At 40.4% G+C, this 19,060-nt stretch overlaps 1 protein-coding gene across 1 annotated transcript in view; it reads left to right on the plus strand.

Annotated features, from left to right (window-relative positions):
• PIP5K1B (phosphatidylinositol-4-phosphate 5-kinase type 1 beta) overlaps positions 1–19,060 on the plus strand; it is a 303,995-nt gene that overhangs the window by 164,410 nt on the left and 120,525 nt on the right. Inside the window, exon 5 of the mRNA XM_053574514.1 lies at positions 12,147–12,264. Coding sequence (XP_053430489.1) covers positions 12,147–12,264 — 118 coding nt within the window. The remainder of the gene's footprint in view (positions 1–12,146; positions 12,265–19,060) is intronic.

Genomic DNA, 19,060 nt, shown 5'->3' on the forward strand with positions numbered 1-19,060 from the left:
AAAGTCCGTAACTACCTTCGTTTAGGAAGAGAAGAAGTAATCGTTACTAAATTGGAAATGTTACCACAACTGACAGGATTTTTCAAAGAAAATGGTCTAGAACATAAAAATAAAGATATTTAGGGTGGTGCCTATGGCTCAAAGGAGTGAGGCACCAGCCCCATATACTGGAGGTGGCAGGTTCAAACCCTGCCCCTGAAAAAAAAAAAAAAAGATATTTAATTTGGGGACTTGGGGATAATTGTTTTGTCTTTGGGGCTATGAAGATTGACTTTTCAGACACATTTATATTTCAAATAAATACTTCTCTTCAGAATTTTGTTATTTATTATGGGGCTTGGGTGAGAGTGGCTGAGGTGACTCCAAACACTAGTATTCTTACTGCCTTATTTAAAAAAAAATTCTTGGGCGGCGCCTGTGGCTCAAGGAGTAGGGCGCCGGCCGCATATACCGGAGGTGGTGGGTTCAAACCTGGCCCTGGCCAAAAAAACAAAATAATAATAAATAAATAAAATTTCTTCAGAAGAAGGCTATTTATACATTTATCTCTGTGTCCAGGTGTCAACTGCCTAAAACATAAAACCTTTAGGTAAATGTGCACTAACTTCCCACATAGTCACCAAGCAGCCCAGACATTTTAAAAATCAGCTATGGGGCGGCGCCTGTGGCTCAAGGAGTAGGGCGCCGGTCCCATATGCTGGAGGTGGCGGGTTCAAACCTAGCCCCGGCCAAAAACCACAAAAAAAAAAAAAAAAAAAAAATCAGCTATGAACCCAGACAGCCTAGTTTTGGTTTAAATGCACTTAACTTAATAAAGTCGGTCTACTGGGACTTTGGAAGTTTGCTTCTCAGGGTCCACTAGCAACCAGGAGAACTAGAGTCCCTGCTCAGGACACTTCTTTCTGTAGTTGGAAATTTTCTCTGTGTTTGACTTTAATAGTCTGTTTAAGATCCCCCCACCCACAAGTGTGTATTAACTACATTCTTTTTCCCTTGAAAGCCAGGATATCATGAATTTTGGTAAAATTTTTAGACTCGGCTCAGCACCCATAACACAGTGGTGGGTTCGAACCTGGCCCAGGCCAGCTAAACAACAATGACAACTGCAACAAAAAATAGCCAGGCGTTGTGGCAGGCATCTGCAGTCCCAGCTGCTTAGGAGGCTGAGGCAAGAGAATTACTTAAGCCCAAGAGTTTGAGGTTGCTGTGAGCTGTGACATCACGGCACTCTACCAAGGGTGACATAGTGAGACTCTGTCTCAAAAAAACCCCAAAACTTTAGGCTTATGAGTCTTGTACATGTGTTTGCAAGTGTTCGAGTTCTCAGGCTCTTCCAGGGCTGCTATCCTGACATTTCAACCTTATTTTGAGGGGTAGGGGCTACAAAGAACAAGAGGAATGGAGGACTTATATGGAAGGATAGTGACATGGGTTCAGGGGACTGAGAACAGTTATAGCTGAAGGTGGGTGGGGAAAAACCCAATCAACATAGCTGGCTATTGCTGGGTCTTGGGGAGCCCATAGCCTAAGCATAAGGTCCCCAGGCCCACAGCATCAGCATTACCTGGAGCTGTTATTTAGAGATGGAGCTTCTCAGGCTCCATCCTAGACCAACTGAATCAGAAGCTCTGCAGATGGGACTCAGCAATCTGGTTTTTTGGGGTAGGGGCTTTTGGTTTTTTTTTTGTGTGTGTGTGTGACAATCTCAAACTATTGTCCTGGGTAGAGTGCTGTGGTGTCACAGCTCACAACAACCTCAAACTCTTGGGTTTAAGCGATTCTTTTGCCTCAGCCTCCCGAGTAACTGGGACTAGAGGCACCCGCCACAATGCCCAGCTATTTTTTGTTGTTGTTGTTGTTGCAGTTGTCATTATTGTTTAGCTAGACTGGGCCAGGTTCGAACCCTCCAGCCTTGGTGTATGTGGCTGGTGCCCTACCCACTGAGCTACAGGTGCCACCAGCAATCTGTTTTAACAAGCCCTCCAGGTACCTGTAAGCACATAAAAGTTTGAGAACCACTGGCCCAGCCCATTCCTTCCCATTTTAGATTGATAATTATTCAGTAGATAGCAAATTTTGTTCTTGGAGTTAGTACATATACAAGGCTCTTATAACTAATAAAGCTAATACATTATTTTAAATGAGTATTTTATATACCAAAATTTATCTATTAGCAATTAAATTGTACATGACACTGTATGAGATGCTTTACAACAAGAAGTACATAAACGAGGTCCTCATCCACGAGGTACTTAAAGGCGCTTTCTGAGTACACCTCTTTTGTTCATGGACAGTAGGCCTACTGCATCATTATGATTAAGGTAAATAAGGATATTTTTCACCTTCTCCTCAGGAGTGAGAAGCCAAAGTGTAAACACTTTAACAGCTTTGGCCTTCACTTTGTTATCCAAAGTAGTTGGCAGCAGACTTGCCACTGGCGGAGGAGCTAGCCGGCCTGCTTGCCCTTATTCAGAGGCATCCACGGATTCATTTAAAATATACCATTTTAGAGTATTTACAGCTTTTAAGGGTCAATAGGATATCAGACTTTTTTTTCCTGCAGTTTTTGGGCAGGCCTGGGTTTGAACCCACCACTTCCAGCCTAAGGGGCCAGCACCCTACTCCTCCACAGGCACCGCCCTATATCAGATGTTTGTTTCAGGCCAAGAATGTCTTTAGCAAATACTATATTGTTTGTTTAAGTAATATACTCTCCAGAGGCATTTGCAGGAAAACAAAAGAAACTCCTATTGATCTTACATCAGTTTCCTCATCTGGACTCCGTTTCTTCATGGGTTTAGCAAAGGGCTTGGGCTCAGTGTTTCTCAATAGAGGTACTACTGACTCTTTTAAATGCGACAACACTTTGTGTAAGATCCCAAATTTCATGAGAGGTGTCCCCCCCTAAGGCCCTGCCAGTAAGATCTCTTAATTACTATAGCAACCAAAAGCCCCTAAATTTAGTATCTCAGTTGTGGCCATGTTTTCACAGGTGTATACACATGGGAAAATTTAACAAATTGTACAGTTTATTGTATATCAATTATAACTAAATCTGTCAAATATGGGGCTTCCCCGCCCCATATATATAAGCCCATTTGCGGGTGAGGGTAGGGGAAGGTGAGCAGGACAGGCCCTGGCTGTAAGCACCTGAAACATTCTTAGGTCTCTGGTGGCTCAAAAATCCAGTGAATCTGCCAGGGTCATAGAACTAATTACTGGAAGCACTTGATGTTTTCATTTACTGCTTACTGCGCGGAAGCTTTAGCATCTGTTTCCCTTAGCAACCAAATACATTGTGTTATTTATTTCAGAGTTTTCTAGTTATTTTTAGATATCATGTACATATTCTGTGGATTATTTCATTTTGTAGATGGCAAAAGCCCTAGACGTATTGAGGAGTTGAAAGAGAATATGAACATCGCTCTTAACTATCTGGTTTCATAATCTTCCATAATCACAAAGTAGATGAGTAAGAGAACCATGACCGTATCTTAATATATTTTGACCACAAATTCTGTGCTGTGATCAAAAGCTCCAGAATGTTGATAAGGATTCCTATATTGATAAGCTAAAGAAAGGAGAGAATAGTCGATAATGTTTGTACCATGTGAATGTAAACCTATTGTAGCAAAGGGAGGCAAAGATAAAATTTTAAGTACCAGCTAAGAACCAAGCATCGTTTTATTGTTATGCATCATATTGTTTTTATGATATGTAATATTAGCTTACTCTTAGTATCCTTCATATTTACCAAAAACACCTATTTGACCTATGAAATAATTAATAAGGCCCTAAGTCACTAAACCCAAGGCCAAATACCAATAAATGGACTCGGGGGTGGCTGGCCCTAAAACTTTGTTTTTCTTTGCACTGTGGTGATAAAGCAAAGATGGTATTTCTGCTTTATTGAATCAGGAAAAATATCCAGCTTTAATCTTAGAATTATGGACCTAGATCTGCCTCTTTGGCCTTCTGAGAGCCAATTGTAGTCTCTTCTCTCCAGGAGAAGCTAACACTCCCTTTTAAACTATTTTTAAACAGTTTAAAATGGCAATAAAATTTGAAATATTTTTCCATATTCTAAAATGATTATCTAACTAAAAAAAATTTTTTTTTAAGCCCATACACTTTAATCTCCTCACTTATAAAATAGGAGTTTAGCTTGATGTGAGGATCATTACAGAAAACAGACCTTGGGTTTGATTGCTGCACTCTTCAGGGTCTATGTGGATAGCCAAGCAGTACCCTCATTGGAAGAGAGAATTCCACAGAACTATTGCAAGGGTAAAACATTATCTTAAGTGACAAGCAAACAAACACGTTAAAGGTTCATGTAAGTTGGCAGTCGCCAACCTTTTTGGCACCAGGGTCTAGTTTTATGGAAGATAACTTTTCCATGGAACAGAGGCTGGGGTTAGAGTTATGATATGAGCTTATAAGCAATTAACTTATTGTGGTCTCTGTGCAGTCAAACTCTCTGCTAATGATAATCTGTATTTGCAGCCGCTCCCCAGCACTAGTATCATGCTGCCTCAGTTCTACCTTAGATCCTCGGTCATTAGATCCTCAGAAGGAGCAGCACCTCGATCCCATCCCTTGCACGGGCAGTTTACAGTAGGGTTCACACTACTGTGAGAATCTAATCCCACCTCTGATCTGAGAGGAGGCCGAGATCAGGCTGTGGTGCAAGAGATGGGGAGCGACTGTACATACAGATGAAGGTACACTTGCTCACCTGCCACTTACCTCCTGCTGTATGGCCTGGTTCCTAACAGGCCACAGATAAGTAACGGTTTTCAGCCCAAAGAGTTGGAGACTGCAGATAGAAACATTGCAAATATCATTGCTCGATATTACAGGTTTGACTGGCTGCATGTCAAGGCATGCTGAGATAAACTCATCTAAGAGTCTGTCTACCCCACGGATTAGCACACTACTCCCCATGGGACAAATCTGGCTCACTGCTCTTAACGTCTAATTGGAACACAGAGTGTCTATTCATTTGTGAATTGTTTGTGGCTGCTTTTCCACAGCAGCATCAGAGTTGAGCAATTACCACACAGAATATGGCCCCATGTTTACTATCTGGCCTTTTATCCAAAAAGATTGCCAGCCCCTGATCTATACCGACATTCCGTATGTGCAGCTAAACTGCCAGAATCACCTTCTCAGGATGGAACAGGGGATGTGGCTGCTTTTGGGCAAAATGATAAGATGATATCCCTTCAAGTCAAAACAATTTAAATATTTATTCAACATATATTTGGTGGGAATGAGGAGAAACTAATTTCTTATTAATAAAGGCTATGTACCTCTTCCTTTAGTTCAAAGTAAAAGACTAATTACATGCACTGCATATTACGTTAATATAACACTTTATTTGAAATTGCTTTCCAGATGCAATTTTTCTGTATAATAATTTCTTAGGAAGTTTAACCTTTAGATAATCAATGATGTCACATGTTCTCACTATCTGATATCCCAGAATGCTTTACTGTATTTAGTTTTGGAATTTGAACAGTACCAGATGCTGAATTTAAATGATTAGCTGTCAGCTGGTTGGCCTGAAAAGATAGTGTAGCCTCCTATTATTCAAGGCAACTCATATGTACCCATCACAGAAGTGCTCAGCACAGGGAGGTTGGCACCAGCAAAGAATATGTCTTTGGTTTGGTTTGGTTTGATTTTTCCATTCAAGAGGGCTATCTAATTTGGCAAGAGAGAGCATCAATTTTATTTCATGAGTTACATAAAGAGTTGTGTGTGGACTAAGCCATCTCCACCTTGCCAGAATTGGCAGAGACGGTAATACCTCAAGCTGCTTCTTATTCCCTTACTAACAAAGGTCCAGCTTGAAGAGTAGGTATGACCAGTAGTTTGTTACTGGACTATAGCATCACTTGTCCAACTGTATTGCCACGTAAATTTTTCTGTCTCATGTCTGTACGTCTCGGGGGATATTGTCATGCTCACTCAACATGAGGTCCAGCTTGAAGTGTAGGTGTTACCAATAGTTTGTTACTGGACTATAGTGTCACTTGTCCAACTGTATTGGACAGAGAGGGAATTTAGCATCCTTTAGTGACACCCTTTGCTAGCATCCAGGAGTTGTTGACCTACTAGTTTTGTCAAAAGTCCTTAAGCCCACGACTGATGGTTATAATTTGAAACAAAGGAAGCTTACCAAATAGAAAATGCTGCCCTGCAAAGGACAAAGCTCTCTGTCTCAGCTCCAGAACTGAATCCTTTGAGCGTCTTTGAGATGCTAAATTAGTTTTATACCATTGCTCATCACCAAATCCTTCAGTCCAATGCCAACAAAAATAGTTCTTGGTTATAAAGTTCTAAAACCACATAAACAAAGCTGTGACGGTCATCGAACATACAGATGACAACGCCACCTATGTAATCAAAGCTTTTATAAGTGAAATTCTACCCTCCTGACCCTGAGGTGCAAGAGCCTCAAGGAAAAGTAATTGGCATATTTGAGCAGGGAGCACCCTGAAACCTATAACTGAATCCTGAAAAGGAAGACTGAGCGAGGAAGGGCAGGTCTACGTTAAGATATACTATCTGCTTGTGACTTTCCCACTGTTTTGGTAGGAGGCTAATCTACCAATCTTATTTGTTCCTGACCAGTTTGGACCATTACTGTCCCTCCCTCTTTGATTTTCTTATCTGCCAAATGGGGAATTCCAGAGGGCGGCTCAAGCTTAAACATTGTGTAATTTGAAACATAAATTTCCGTTAATGTATGTATTTTCAGACTAAGACAGGAGTTCAGAAATGGACTCTACTCAGAAGAGATGAATGTCAAAATGCCACAGTTGGCCCATGATTAAACTTGAATGGCTCCTTGGTGAAATAAAGGGGGAAAGAACAACATAGAGCAAGAAGTGTCCTTTAATCGAAATTCCTTCCTCCTTTTGGGGGATGAAAATACCCTTTTATGACATGATAGGGAACATAGTGTGTTTGTTTAGGTTCGTGCCCAAATAAAGCTGGAAAATCCAGTGTTGACTTCCAGATTTTTATTGTTGAAATTTTCCTGGCCCATGGGATCCAGACATCTAAAACGACTGCCCGAAACCCCATGGGTAAAATTTTCTAAGCGTCAATTTATGCCAAGACAAAAAAATGAGGGTTTGGGCCCCCCCCCCACCCACACACACACTACATAAGTGTATGGAAGAAACATAAGGTAAACCTTAAACTGTGAAGAAGTCTACTCCTCTTCAGACTTCATTTTTGCTAAATCTAGATTCTGGGCACAGTTACATGGCAGGTAATTCCAGGCTCAGGGCAAGGAAAACCTGCAGGAAACTTGAGCACCTGGCAGCTCTGCCACGGGTAGAAGTTGCTAAGCACTTGGTATCTATGCCCAGGAGGCTCTGTGGGCTCACACTCAGCCCACGCACAGTAGGGCTATCAGCCTGAAGCCTCGGAAAACCCAGGTTGGTGTCTGCTGGCTGATCCTTGATGGACTTGCTGTTAGATCCTGCTCCTGTGCATGGTAGATCCTGACAAATATCAGGGCCCAACAATCTCATTAATTTGCATTTCCTTCCCTAGAGCTTCATTCAAGTCAAACTGGTATTTTGTATTCATAAGAGCAACTTAAATATGCAGAGGTAAACAAACTATGCCAAGGTGCTCTGGGGGTGGGGGATAAGTTTATGGCTTTTAACCTCTAACTTTTAAAAATTACTGAATTTTATGAATGATAATACATAATAGGGTTTGTCCTGTTTTTAAAAGGAATACTGTGAAAAGTATTCCTTTTGTTCCTATGTTTTTTATTAACCAGGGTCCAGCTGCAATGATCATTGTTCCTAGTGGCTTCTTTTTCCTTCAAGGATTTTTTAATGCATATGCATATCAAAAGAACTTTTTTTCTTTTTTTTTATACAAGTGGTGGCGTGCCATATGTAGCATTTTGCATCATCCTTCACTTAATTTACCTTAGGATCTTGCCATGTCAGTACATAATAGGCATCCTCATTATTCTTTTTTAATGCTGTATAATATTCCATTTTATAGCTGAATCATAATTAATTTGACCAGTCCTCTTGCAAGGGATGTCTAGGCTATCATATTGAGTAACATAGTTGTTTTGCACATAGACAAGTTGATCTGTAGGGTAATACGAAGGCATGCATTTGATGAATCAAAGTATTAGGTACATTTGTAATTTAGATAGAAGTTAGGAAAATGTCCCCCATGGGAAAAACATCAAGTTACATACCCACTAATTAATAACTTCTCAAGGTGCCGGTTTCCCTTGAACTATATCAGAGTTTTAGATTTTCACCAATCTTATGGTCTCTCAGTGACATTTATTTTATTATGAACAAGGGTGTGCATCTTTTTGTATATATCAGTCATATATTTCCATTTCTGTAAAGTTCTTGATCATATCCTTGGCTGTTCTTTAAAATTAATTTCTTGGTCTTTTATGCAATATACTGATGCTTTTTATACTGGGAGATTAGCCCTTTGTCTGTCATATGATTTGCAAATATTTTTCCATTATGACATTTTAGTTTTCTACCTTTTTTTTTAACTCCATGGTCAACTCATTCTTCATGGGAAGTATTTAACTCTGGGCTGATTGATGCCCATCGTACAACCTCAATCATCCAAACGTACTGAGGGATTTCTACATGCTGGACACACCCCTCCTCACTTTCTATTCACTTAGCCACTTTATTTGAAGAGGCTCAATAATGGGCCTAGTGAAACTCAATGTAAGTAGCAGACATGGAGTGAACCTGGTTCTCCCTGGGCTATAAAACCCATTTTCTTAACTAGCACACAGGGTGTCCAGTGCAGCTTAGGAGAGTATAACCTAGTCTTAATATTAATCAAAGGACAACTGAGTTCATAAGAGGGAAAAAACCAAACAAAAAATAATGATGTATTATGAACCTAATTTATAGAAGCCACTGTTTGTGAATGGTCTCCTTCATTTGTACAATAAGAGTCAAGATTGTATAACATCAGCCAGGTGCTGTGGCTTGTGCCTATGATTCCAACACTTTGGAAGCAGAGGCAGGAGGATTGCTTGAGCCCAGGAGTTTGAGAACAGCCTAGTCAACAAGCAAGACCCCCACCTCTACAAAAAAATTTAAAAATTAGCTCGGTGTGGTGAGATACACTTGTAGTCTTAGATACACGGGAGGCTGAAGTTGGAGGATCACTTGAGCCCAGAGGTTTGAGACTAAACACCACTACATTCCAGGCAACAGATTGATGTCCTGTCTTGAAAAGAAATTGTGTAGCATCAGCAATCAATTACTTATGCCATGAAGAAATTGCCATTCTGCATACTGCTGCTGTTAAGTATTATGCCCATCCCTTTTCATCTTCTCCATTTATATAAATATAATTCATTGATTGTCCCATGCAGGCAAGCCTGACCCATGCCACTCTTTGTATCTTAATGTGGCCCAACGTTAGGTTGTTGTTGTTTTTTTACACATTTAGTGGCTTTTTTATTTATTTATTTTTATATGTTTACTTTTTGTTGTTGTTGTTGCCCTGGAATCTCAGCCCCCCCAGAGTGCTAAGATTATAGGTATGGATTTAGTGGCTTTTTAAGCCTGTTGTCAAGGTATGTACCTAAAGAAACAGATGTCCTCCTTCCTAGCCTGAAGATGGTTCTGCTGTAGGTACATGTGACATTTATGTGTGTCTGTCTTATCGCCAGAGAAACCTAACTCTATCCTTTCACACCATGACTGAGTTAACCACAGTTGTCAGGGAGATGTGAATCCAAGGAAAATTATTATAATTAATGGAAGCTTCAGGGAAAGGTGAACAATCTAAGAAGCTCAAAATTAACCAAAAACAAAAATAATAACAGAAAACGCAGTATCCTCTGCATAGACGTTGGGCCCCAGTTGCATAAGAATGAAACTCCTTTTAATAGAAAATGGGTGTTTTATCTTGCCTGTTTAGTGTGGAAGGAAATCCGCTCTAATAGAATGAATTACCTTGCGTGAGTCAGAAAGTGAAAAAGAGAGTAGAATAAGGAATCAGAAGTACTGAAAGCTGCCCATTTCGGCGTCTAAGGAATTGTGATCATTTGTACTTGCTTACAAAAGTGAGGAAGGAGGTCAGAGGTCACCACTTCGAGCCTTGTTGTTTTTACCCTTTATTTCTATATAATCCATATTCATAAATTATTTCATATCATATAAGTTCTAGAATCATTCTAGAATCATCCTGAGAAAATATTTGGACCCACTGCTGAGGCATTATGTGATGTTGTGAAGATGCAGCTGCACTTGCTTAGAGAAACAACCACCATTTAAATGAGCAGGTGATTTGGGGGCCATTCACACAGCGAGCTTTGCTTTTCTCTCAGTGAGTCGGAGTGTCCGCGTCACCCTCCTCGTGTGTGTGCCTTGCTGCTGCTCGGGTGTAGCTAGCCTTAACGATAGCCATTTATTATAAGATGATGTCCCCTAGTAACACAAGCCGACTCTTCCTCTGTATTCACCAAAAGAAACAGTCATCCGTAACCGTGATGTAGGAGGGAAAACTGGCTGTACTGGGTATATTGAATAGTTATTTCCTTTCCAGGGGTGAATTTTTTTACTCTGCGGAATTTTTGCCATATATTCATTTTTTTTAACACAAATACTATGTAAGGATCAACTTTACTGTAATAGTATGAAATGAATGAAAAATGAAAACTCATTTTTTTACTCAACAAACACTTGTGTGTCTACAATGTGTGAAGCAATGATGTAAAAATCTGACCTCAACAAACTTAAATTGTATAGATTTCAAGAGTCTGTTGTGTGGTTGCTTACTTTTTTTATTTGCAAAGTCTTATTTGTATGGTCTCCATGAAAAAGAGACCATGATAAATTTGTATAGGCTAACAGTGTCCTACCTAGAGTGAAGTAGAAAGAGATCTTGAACCTTTACATAAAATTCTATTGCATCGTTCTAATTTTCACGGTGAAAAATTTAGGTATGAGTAGATTAGGTGTTTTATGAGGTCACAAAAAAATATAACAATGTGTAAAGTCCAAGAATAAAAAGGATGAGATTGATAAATATCAAAACTTGGGCCAACAGATGTCTCTAAATATGTGTATGATCAGTAAAAAGTACAGAAGGGAGTTCAGTTATATGCATAATGTTGTTTTTCTCAAGCAGCATTTAGGGTTCGTGGGTATTCATTGGTTTATTCTTTATTTTATAGATCATAAATATTATGCACAATTTTTTAAAAATAAACCCAGAAAACGGGGGAGGATGATATATTTGGAAATGAAAATCATGTTTTAAATTTTTTTTAAATGATTAGGGTCTCTCTTTTTTGGAATACATAAATATAAGGAAGAGTTCAGATTGAAATCTCATCCAGCATGATGGTCAATGGTGTAGGATATTTTAAGAATTATTTTACTTATTTCTAGTTTAAAATGTTTATCAAATATCCAAAGTTCGTAGTAAAAAAAATGCATTTTGTTTTCTGTTGTTATTGTTTGTTTTTGAGACAGAGTCTCACTTTGTTGCTCCCAGTAGAGTGCGGTGGTGTAATAGCTCACAGCAACCTCTAACTCTTGGGCTCAAGTGATTCTCTTGCCCCAGCTTCCTCAGTAGCTGGGACTACAGGTGCCCAGCACAATGCCTGGCTTTTTTTTAGAAACGGGTCTCACTCTGGCTCAGGTTGGTTTTCAACTCCTGAGCTCAGACAACCCACCCTTCTCGGCCTCCCAAAGTGCTAGAATTATAGGTGTGAGCCTCCACGCCCATCCCCCAAAATGCATTTTGAACTTGCTCCGCAAACTAAGCCCTGGGTCTTATTACTCACATTACAGTGTGATTTCACAGGGGGAGATAGAGTGATTTTCCCAGGAAGGAGGCAAAGAGAGATGAAGACTTTCCAGGCTGGAGGCAGGTGGATGGCAGGTACCTCCTGCATAGAGTGATCCTCCCCGAGTCAGCATCTGCTTAGAGCTGACGACCATTGGCCTTTGATATGAACTTTGAGAGACTCACTATCAGTGGGTAATTTTTCTAGAGGTGAAATTGGCCCAAGTAATAGGGGTAGAATTTGAAGTCAAAATTGTCTTTGCTAATGATTTCTTTCTTTTTCTCTCTCTTTGATATTTTAACTTCAGTGAAGGGAGCAATCTGACCCCAGCACATCACTACCCAGACTTCAGATTTAAGACATATGCTCCATTAGCGTTCCGATATTTCAGAGAACTTTTTGGTATCAAGCCTGATGATTACTTGGTAAGAACCTGTCATTTTCCTTCATCCTACAGAAATGTGTGATGTAAATACTTGTTGCATAGCAACAGTGACAAGCAGCTTGTGTCTCTTATTTTATAAAGGTCTGAGGTGTAGTAAAATTCCCCAGTTTTATAATGATTATAAGTTTAGCATCAGGAAATTTGATTTGATTCTGCAGCTTTTAACTGATAGCTACAAAATCTGCTATGGTAATTGATATTTAAATAACTATGATATCAGTTGCGACTTCAGATAATTATTTGAACAGATATATTATAATTAGTTCTAAATACTCCTGTGAATTTTGCTGATTAGATTCTATGTGAACACCTCTCTATTTTAATTGCCTTTATTACCATTTATCTCAAACCTGCCTTGGCCCACAACCATTTCACCTTGACCTACAAATTTGAATGACGTTTTAAAGAACCTGGATAGTTTTGTTCTCAACATATCTTCATGCAAGCTCTTTTTAAACATATTTTTATTTGGTACAAGGGCATATTTCATCCTCCAATTTGTCTTTTCTCGCCATTTTCCCTCTGGCACTTAGGAGGTACAAAAACAACAGCCTCTTTGTGAAGTAATCTGGTGTGACCTCAGAGTTTTACCTTATTTCTGTTGAAAGAGCCAGGAACTTCCTTTCTGTTGCAAGTGAAAAAAAAAACGGTTTTTTTCATAATTTGATCACTGTTAACACCCCAGGGCTTTTCAAAATTGGTTTTCAAGAAACTGTAGAAAAGATGCGATTAAATATTTATAGTTCATTCCGTTCTGAAAGATCTTAACAAGACTTGAGCCAGATCCCAGGATAATGGTTTTCAGAGGCAGTATAGCAACACCATTCAGTGATAACAAAGGGTATTTAAAATGCATCTTATAATTTGTGTCAGATGTAAATAATTAAATGTAAAGCTATTTTGTTCTATGCTGATGAAAAGACATTAATGATCGTCTTTTTTAATCAGTCTAAGAAAATTATGACTTCTGCCTGATAAGATAATATTGTTTCCTCAAGCCACGTAAATACATGTCTATAGAGAAATTAGGACCAAGTAGAAAGTCCCTGGACATCTTGCTGCCCTTAAATGTTTATGTCCATATTGCGTGTGCTTGTATGTGCTCTCCCCCCTTCCCTCTCTCCCTCTCTCCCTCACACCACTCGCCTTTTAACTGAAATATCAGGTGCCTCTACACATCGCTACCAACTTAAGAACACAACACACCCATTTATGCTGTGTGTGTGTGAAGATCCTTTGGTTTGTAGCCATTCTATAGTTACTGAGGGCAGCCATCATTGGGGGGACGTGTTTGGGGACCCTAATGGGGTTTTGATATTATATTATGGAAAACAAGGTTGGTCTCTCCTTTTCTGCTGTACATTAGAATTTAAGGTATTCTCCCTCTTACCAGCAAAGAGATGCAATAGACTTGCATCTCGGAACATGATCCAGTCACTGTGGCAAAATGAGTATCTGTCTTCAGCGCCCCCGTGTCTGTTGCCTCACAGGCTGGAAGTCCGTTCTTTCACTGGTCCTAGCCTCATAAAATTGCTTTCTTTAGAGAGGGCCCCTTTCCAGACAACTTCACCTAACTTACAGAAGTTTCCCGATGAGTGAAGTCACATTCCAATGGGGGGAGGAATCACTGACTGACCCCACCATTGCTTCATTTTCACATGTTCTGTTGTCCTGTTTAAACAGATGTACAAAAAAACCCTCAGTGAAGTCAGTCACTGACCACGCCCCCCCACTCCCCCACAGGAATAAGACTGTTGAAGCTGGAAAAATTAGTTTCATATGGGATCAGAGTATCACAAAGGAGCACAGGAGACTACGCTGATGGCTCCTCACCACAAAAGTCTTGGTCCCTGCACCTGACAAGATGTAAATTAATCAATTGCTAAGTACTTTGTACACCTGTTGTATCTAAAATACTTCCTAATAGTTATTGGGAGATTCAAAAAATTACAAGGCATGATACTCAGAGAACTTAGAATCAAATTGGAATTCGATTGTCTGAGCAAAACATGAAATGTTCCAGAATTTCAGGGGGAGGAAGGGTCTTTCCTTCTGTTGGGGTGATGATTTGGAGGTCTTTATATGGGCATCATGTGGTTTTAACTGTGCCTTAGAAAGTACAAAGCATTTTAATACGTAGAAAAGAAGGGACAGATGTCAGGGTGGAGAGGATGTTGTCTAGACTGCGGGACCAGATTTATAAATACATTGGATGTTCAGAAGGACTTTGAACGGACCAGTCTGGAGACTGGACTGGAGAGGAGGGTTTTGATCAGGAACGTTCATAGGTAGAGCCTATTAAAGATTGATAAGATAGGGCGGCGCCTGTGGCTCAGTGAGCAGGGCGCCGGCCCCATATACCGAGGGTGGTGGGTTCAAACCCAGCCCCCGCCAAACTGCAACCAAAAAATAGCCGGGCGTTGTGGCGGGCGCCTGTAGTCCCAGCTGCTCGGGAGGCTGAGGCAGGAGAATCACCTAAGCCCAGGAGCTGGAGGTTGCTGTGAGCCGTGTGACGCCATGGCACTCTACCGAGGGCAGTAAAGTGAAACTCTGTCTCTACAAAAAAAAAAAAAAGATTGATAAGATAATTCAAATAAATAAACTCCTAAATTATAGGAAATGAAGGAAATATAAAGATTTTTATGGTGTTAAGGAATTACTTTTTTGGTGGGATGATGATATTATGTTTCTATTTTAAAACGGAGTCCCCCTTTAGAGGTACATACTGAAATATCTACAGATGAAATGATTTGATGCTGGGAATTTGCTTCTGTAGAATCTGAGGAGCTGGTCAAAGGACACACAATTTCAGTTAGACAGTAGTTACGAGTACAGGAGGCCTCTGCCACATGGTCCCTATAGCTAATAACAATGTTTCACATCCTTGAAAATTGCCACCCCAAAAGTGACAAATATGTGAGGTAAAGGATATTTTAATTAGTTCCAGTGATTAAAACATCATGTTATGCACCATAAAAATGTAAAATTTGTGTCAATATAAAAAAATTAACTGGAAGCGTTGTATACTTTAGGTAGGTGAATTGTATGGTATATGACATATCTCAGTAAGACTGTTATAAGAGAACTTACTGAAAGCCAAAAAAAGAAAGAGAAGGAGAAGAATCTGAGGGAAATTGGGTAGGGGAGCCTTTGGAGGTATAGAAGAAACAGGATTGGCCATGAATTGATCCTTATTGAAGCTGGAAGATAGATAGGTGTCCCTTACGCGATTCTCTCTCCTTTTATGTATGTAAATGTAGTTTGCAAGGTGGAGGAATGATAGAGCCAGGCAGATAGGCGTACTTTTGTTTGATTCTGTTTTTCTCCTTTCCTCATTCACCATGCACATAGTTCAATGACGAGACACATCTCTGTGACTTGCAAGAAATAGAACAAGGGCAGCAGCCTTAGCTTAACTTGACTGCCTGGTTTCTACAGCTGCAACCATCCACCTGCCTCTGCCCTGGAGACACGTGGAGCCCAGGACTGAGGCACCTGCTTCCTGACAAATCTTGGGAGTTTCTGGAAACTCAGCTTCAAACTGCTTGATCTTGAGTGTGGTAGATGAGGAAAGGATCTTCTGCATGACGCAACCTGCTTCACAAAGTCACTTAACCCTCAAAGACTTTTTAACTCAGCACTTCATTTTATAGATGAGAACTCTGAAGCTGGGGTCAGAAAGAGGGGGTGGCCAAGCTTACCCACACTGTGGGGAGCAGAGCCTAAGCCAGACAGTGGTGTCCCCATCCTTCCCCCGGTGTTTGGTGGCCCTTACCCAGCTGGCCTTATGGTTCCTGCCCACTGAGTCCCAGACCTCTCATCCAACATGGGCTTGGGGTAGCCTTTCCTTCTCCCACCCAACTGTGATTATCCATTCTGAAGAATACAGCTGAAAGAGGTCAAACACCTCTAACAAAGCACTTTTCGGAAGAGTTAAGCCCAAATAAAGTGCGTGCTCACACACACACAAAATAAGACTAAACAGACAAAGGATACAGTACAGATCCCGAAGCCCATCTTGGCATCTGTCCAACAGGGCTGCTCTAACCTGTGCTCCTGATTGTATACTGATCCATGCTGTGGGTTAGATGAATGTTATTTAGCCGTTGGTAACTCCCTGGATAGGTTTGATGTTAAATACTTGTGATATGCGTGTATTTTGTTTTTTTGATATGCATGTATTTTTACTCAGCTGTGTCCTGCTGCATCTGGATTTCTGCCTGAATTATTCTGTTTATGTTCTCAGTACCATTAAAATTCACCACATGCATGCTGATTATAAGTTTCATGTTGAAACACGCATAATTTGGACGGTGAAACAGTACATTGATGGTGCTTCTGCACACACAGCAGTGTGAACCCTGCTTTTTCCTTATTTTTTAAGAGACAAACACCTCCCAAGGCAAGAGCCAGGGGCCCCACAGCACCCCTATCTCTGCCTGGACAATAAGCTATTGATTCCTTCCTTCACCATCAGATATTCAAAAATCCAGTATAATTTATGTGAGTCTTTCCAGGTTCACCTGCACCAGGGAGAAAAAGCAGAGTGAATATTTTATGCCGTTGGGGAAAGAAATGGCAGGTAAAATGATCTCTGCCACAGGGTGCAAGTTGACCTTGTTGATTTGCACCAGCAGGGCCCAGCTGGGTTGAGCTTTGCTTTCTTTCCAGTGGGTATAGCAGGGAGCCCTGCAGGAAATTAGAGCGAGAAAATGAATCCATGTGAGCAGCTTGCACAGATGATAGTGCCTGCAATGTGCATAAAACCCAGGAGCTTGTTGATCATGACTAATTAAAGTGTTCCCATCTCTCCCCTTCATTTGCTCTTAAAAGGAGCAGAGAAGGTTGCTTAGAAGAGAACGTAGTAACCAGGTTGCAGAGTGAATTTTAGAGGGTTAGTCCCAGGTACAAAAATCCCTGTTCATTATCTTCATCACAGTTTATTGCACATTGATGCCGTGCTATTATTAGTAGCCCCCCAAAGTGAGTTAAAACAATCATTTATTCCATTCATGTTAATTTATAATATTAAAAGAGTATTTGACTAATTAATAACCGAAGAAATAGTCTCTATATTATATCACATCTTACAGAAGAATTGAGACTTTGAGACTTTGATTAAGAGTAGATGTTTAGGTTTGAATCCAGCTTTTCTAGTCAGGTTTTCCTGGATCATACTTTAATTTCTCCATTTTGCAGCCTCTAATTCCTGCATCCTTTGTTGTTTCTGTCCTTTCACAACAACTACGCCTGCCTGTAAGAAAGTTCTATGTCGGGAGTTCAGATGCCAAGATACACAGAATCAGAACTTTTTCTGCATATATATTTTAATGTTCACTTGACTTCTGAGTCAAATTAAATCTCCACAATAACCAGAGGACAAAGTTTTACAGATAGCTGTTAGGTTGTTTTGTTTTTGTTTTTTCAGATTAAGATGAGAATATAAACGGTTAGGTTACAATGTTTGTGTTGGTTAGGAACGGTCCCTGTTGTAATTGTGTCCCACACCCAGGAGGTGTGCCATAAGAATGAGAACTTTTTCAAAGATTCTGGGGTCTGCTTTCCCTTTTTATTAGAGCTTAAGGTCCACACCTTATTTTCCAGGCTCTCAAATTCATTAGTATATGACAGACACACTTTTTTCTTGCTTCATTCAGAATGTCTTAGTGTCTCTGGGTAACCCTACTGTCGAGGGCATTCGGCTGAAAACCTGAGTGCATCCTAAGGCAGCGGCACCCTTCCTTACTTCCCTGGGGAGCAGGGGTATTGCAGGCTGTGCCCCACTCTCCCCTGCATTTGATCATGTATTATAAAAATAACTACGGAAATAATAAGTGATCACTCTTTGCCAGGGGTTTTTAAAGCATTCACCTTAAAAACTTTTAGCTGCTCTCAGGTACATATTATTATTTTTATTTTAGAGATGAGGCTCCTAAGATTCCAAAATGCTAAACTCCTTCCTCAGGGTCACGTAACTAGCAACTGGCACAGATGTCATGCCCTTTCCATAAATCACCCTTCCACATAGATGCTTTGTCTGCACACATGGCTGATCAAGAGCTCTCTGCTTCCTCTTAGCTTTTATGGCATCCTGTCTGCAGTCTGATGGCTATTTTCGTTTTCCTAACTCACCCTCAACTCCCCCATAAGGGCTTGGGCTCTAGCACTGCTTAGCGAGACAGCATCAAAAAGAAAGGCCAGCAGAACGAAGAGGAGGTGAAAGGTGGAAATTGCCAGCAAACACTTGCTTCTTTCTTTTCTTGGAGAATTTTGTTTCCTTTGTCCACAGTTCTGCCAAAAGCAAGATTATGTAAAAGGTGGCATCTAGAAACTGGCTTTCTTCTTCTTCTTCTTCTGTTTTTTTAGAAACTGCCTTTTGGTCAGATTACATTCCTCCTTCTCCTCGTCCCTCTCTTCTGTCCTTCCTTCCAGATTTTTTTATGATTTAAATATTCACAAACCCAGAATAAACTATTTGGAAGGTTTTCAGCCTTTGTGTTTTCAGATACCTTCATCCTCAAGATATGCTTCTTTTTTTTTTCTTTTTTTTGAGACAGAATCTCATGGTGTTGCCCTCGGTAGAGTGCCGTGGTATCACAGCTCAAGCTGTGCAACCTCAAACTCTTGGCCTCAAGCCATTCTCTCGCCCAGCCGCCCAGGTAGCTGGGACTACAGGTGCCTGCCACAACACCTGGCTGTTTTTGTTGTTGTTGTTATAGTTGTCATTGTTGTTTTAGCAGGCCCCATCCGGGTTTGAACCTGCCAGCACAGTGTTT

Source organism: Nycticebus coucang, chromosome 2 (assembly GCF_027406575.1).
Source record: "Nycticebus coucang isolate mNycCou1 chromosome 2, mNycCou1.pri, whole genome shotgun sequence".
NCBI classification, from domain to species: Eukaryota; Metazoa; Chordata; class Mammalia; order Primates; family Lorisidae; genus Nycticebus; species Nycticebus coucang.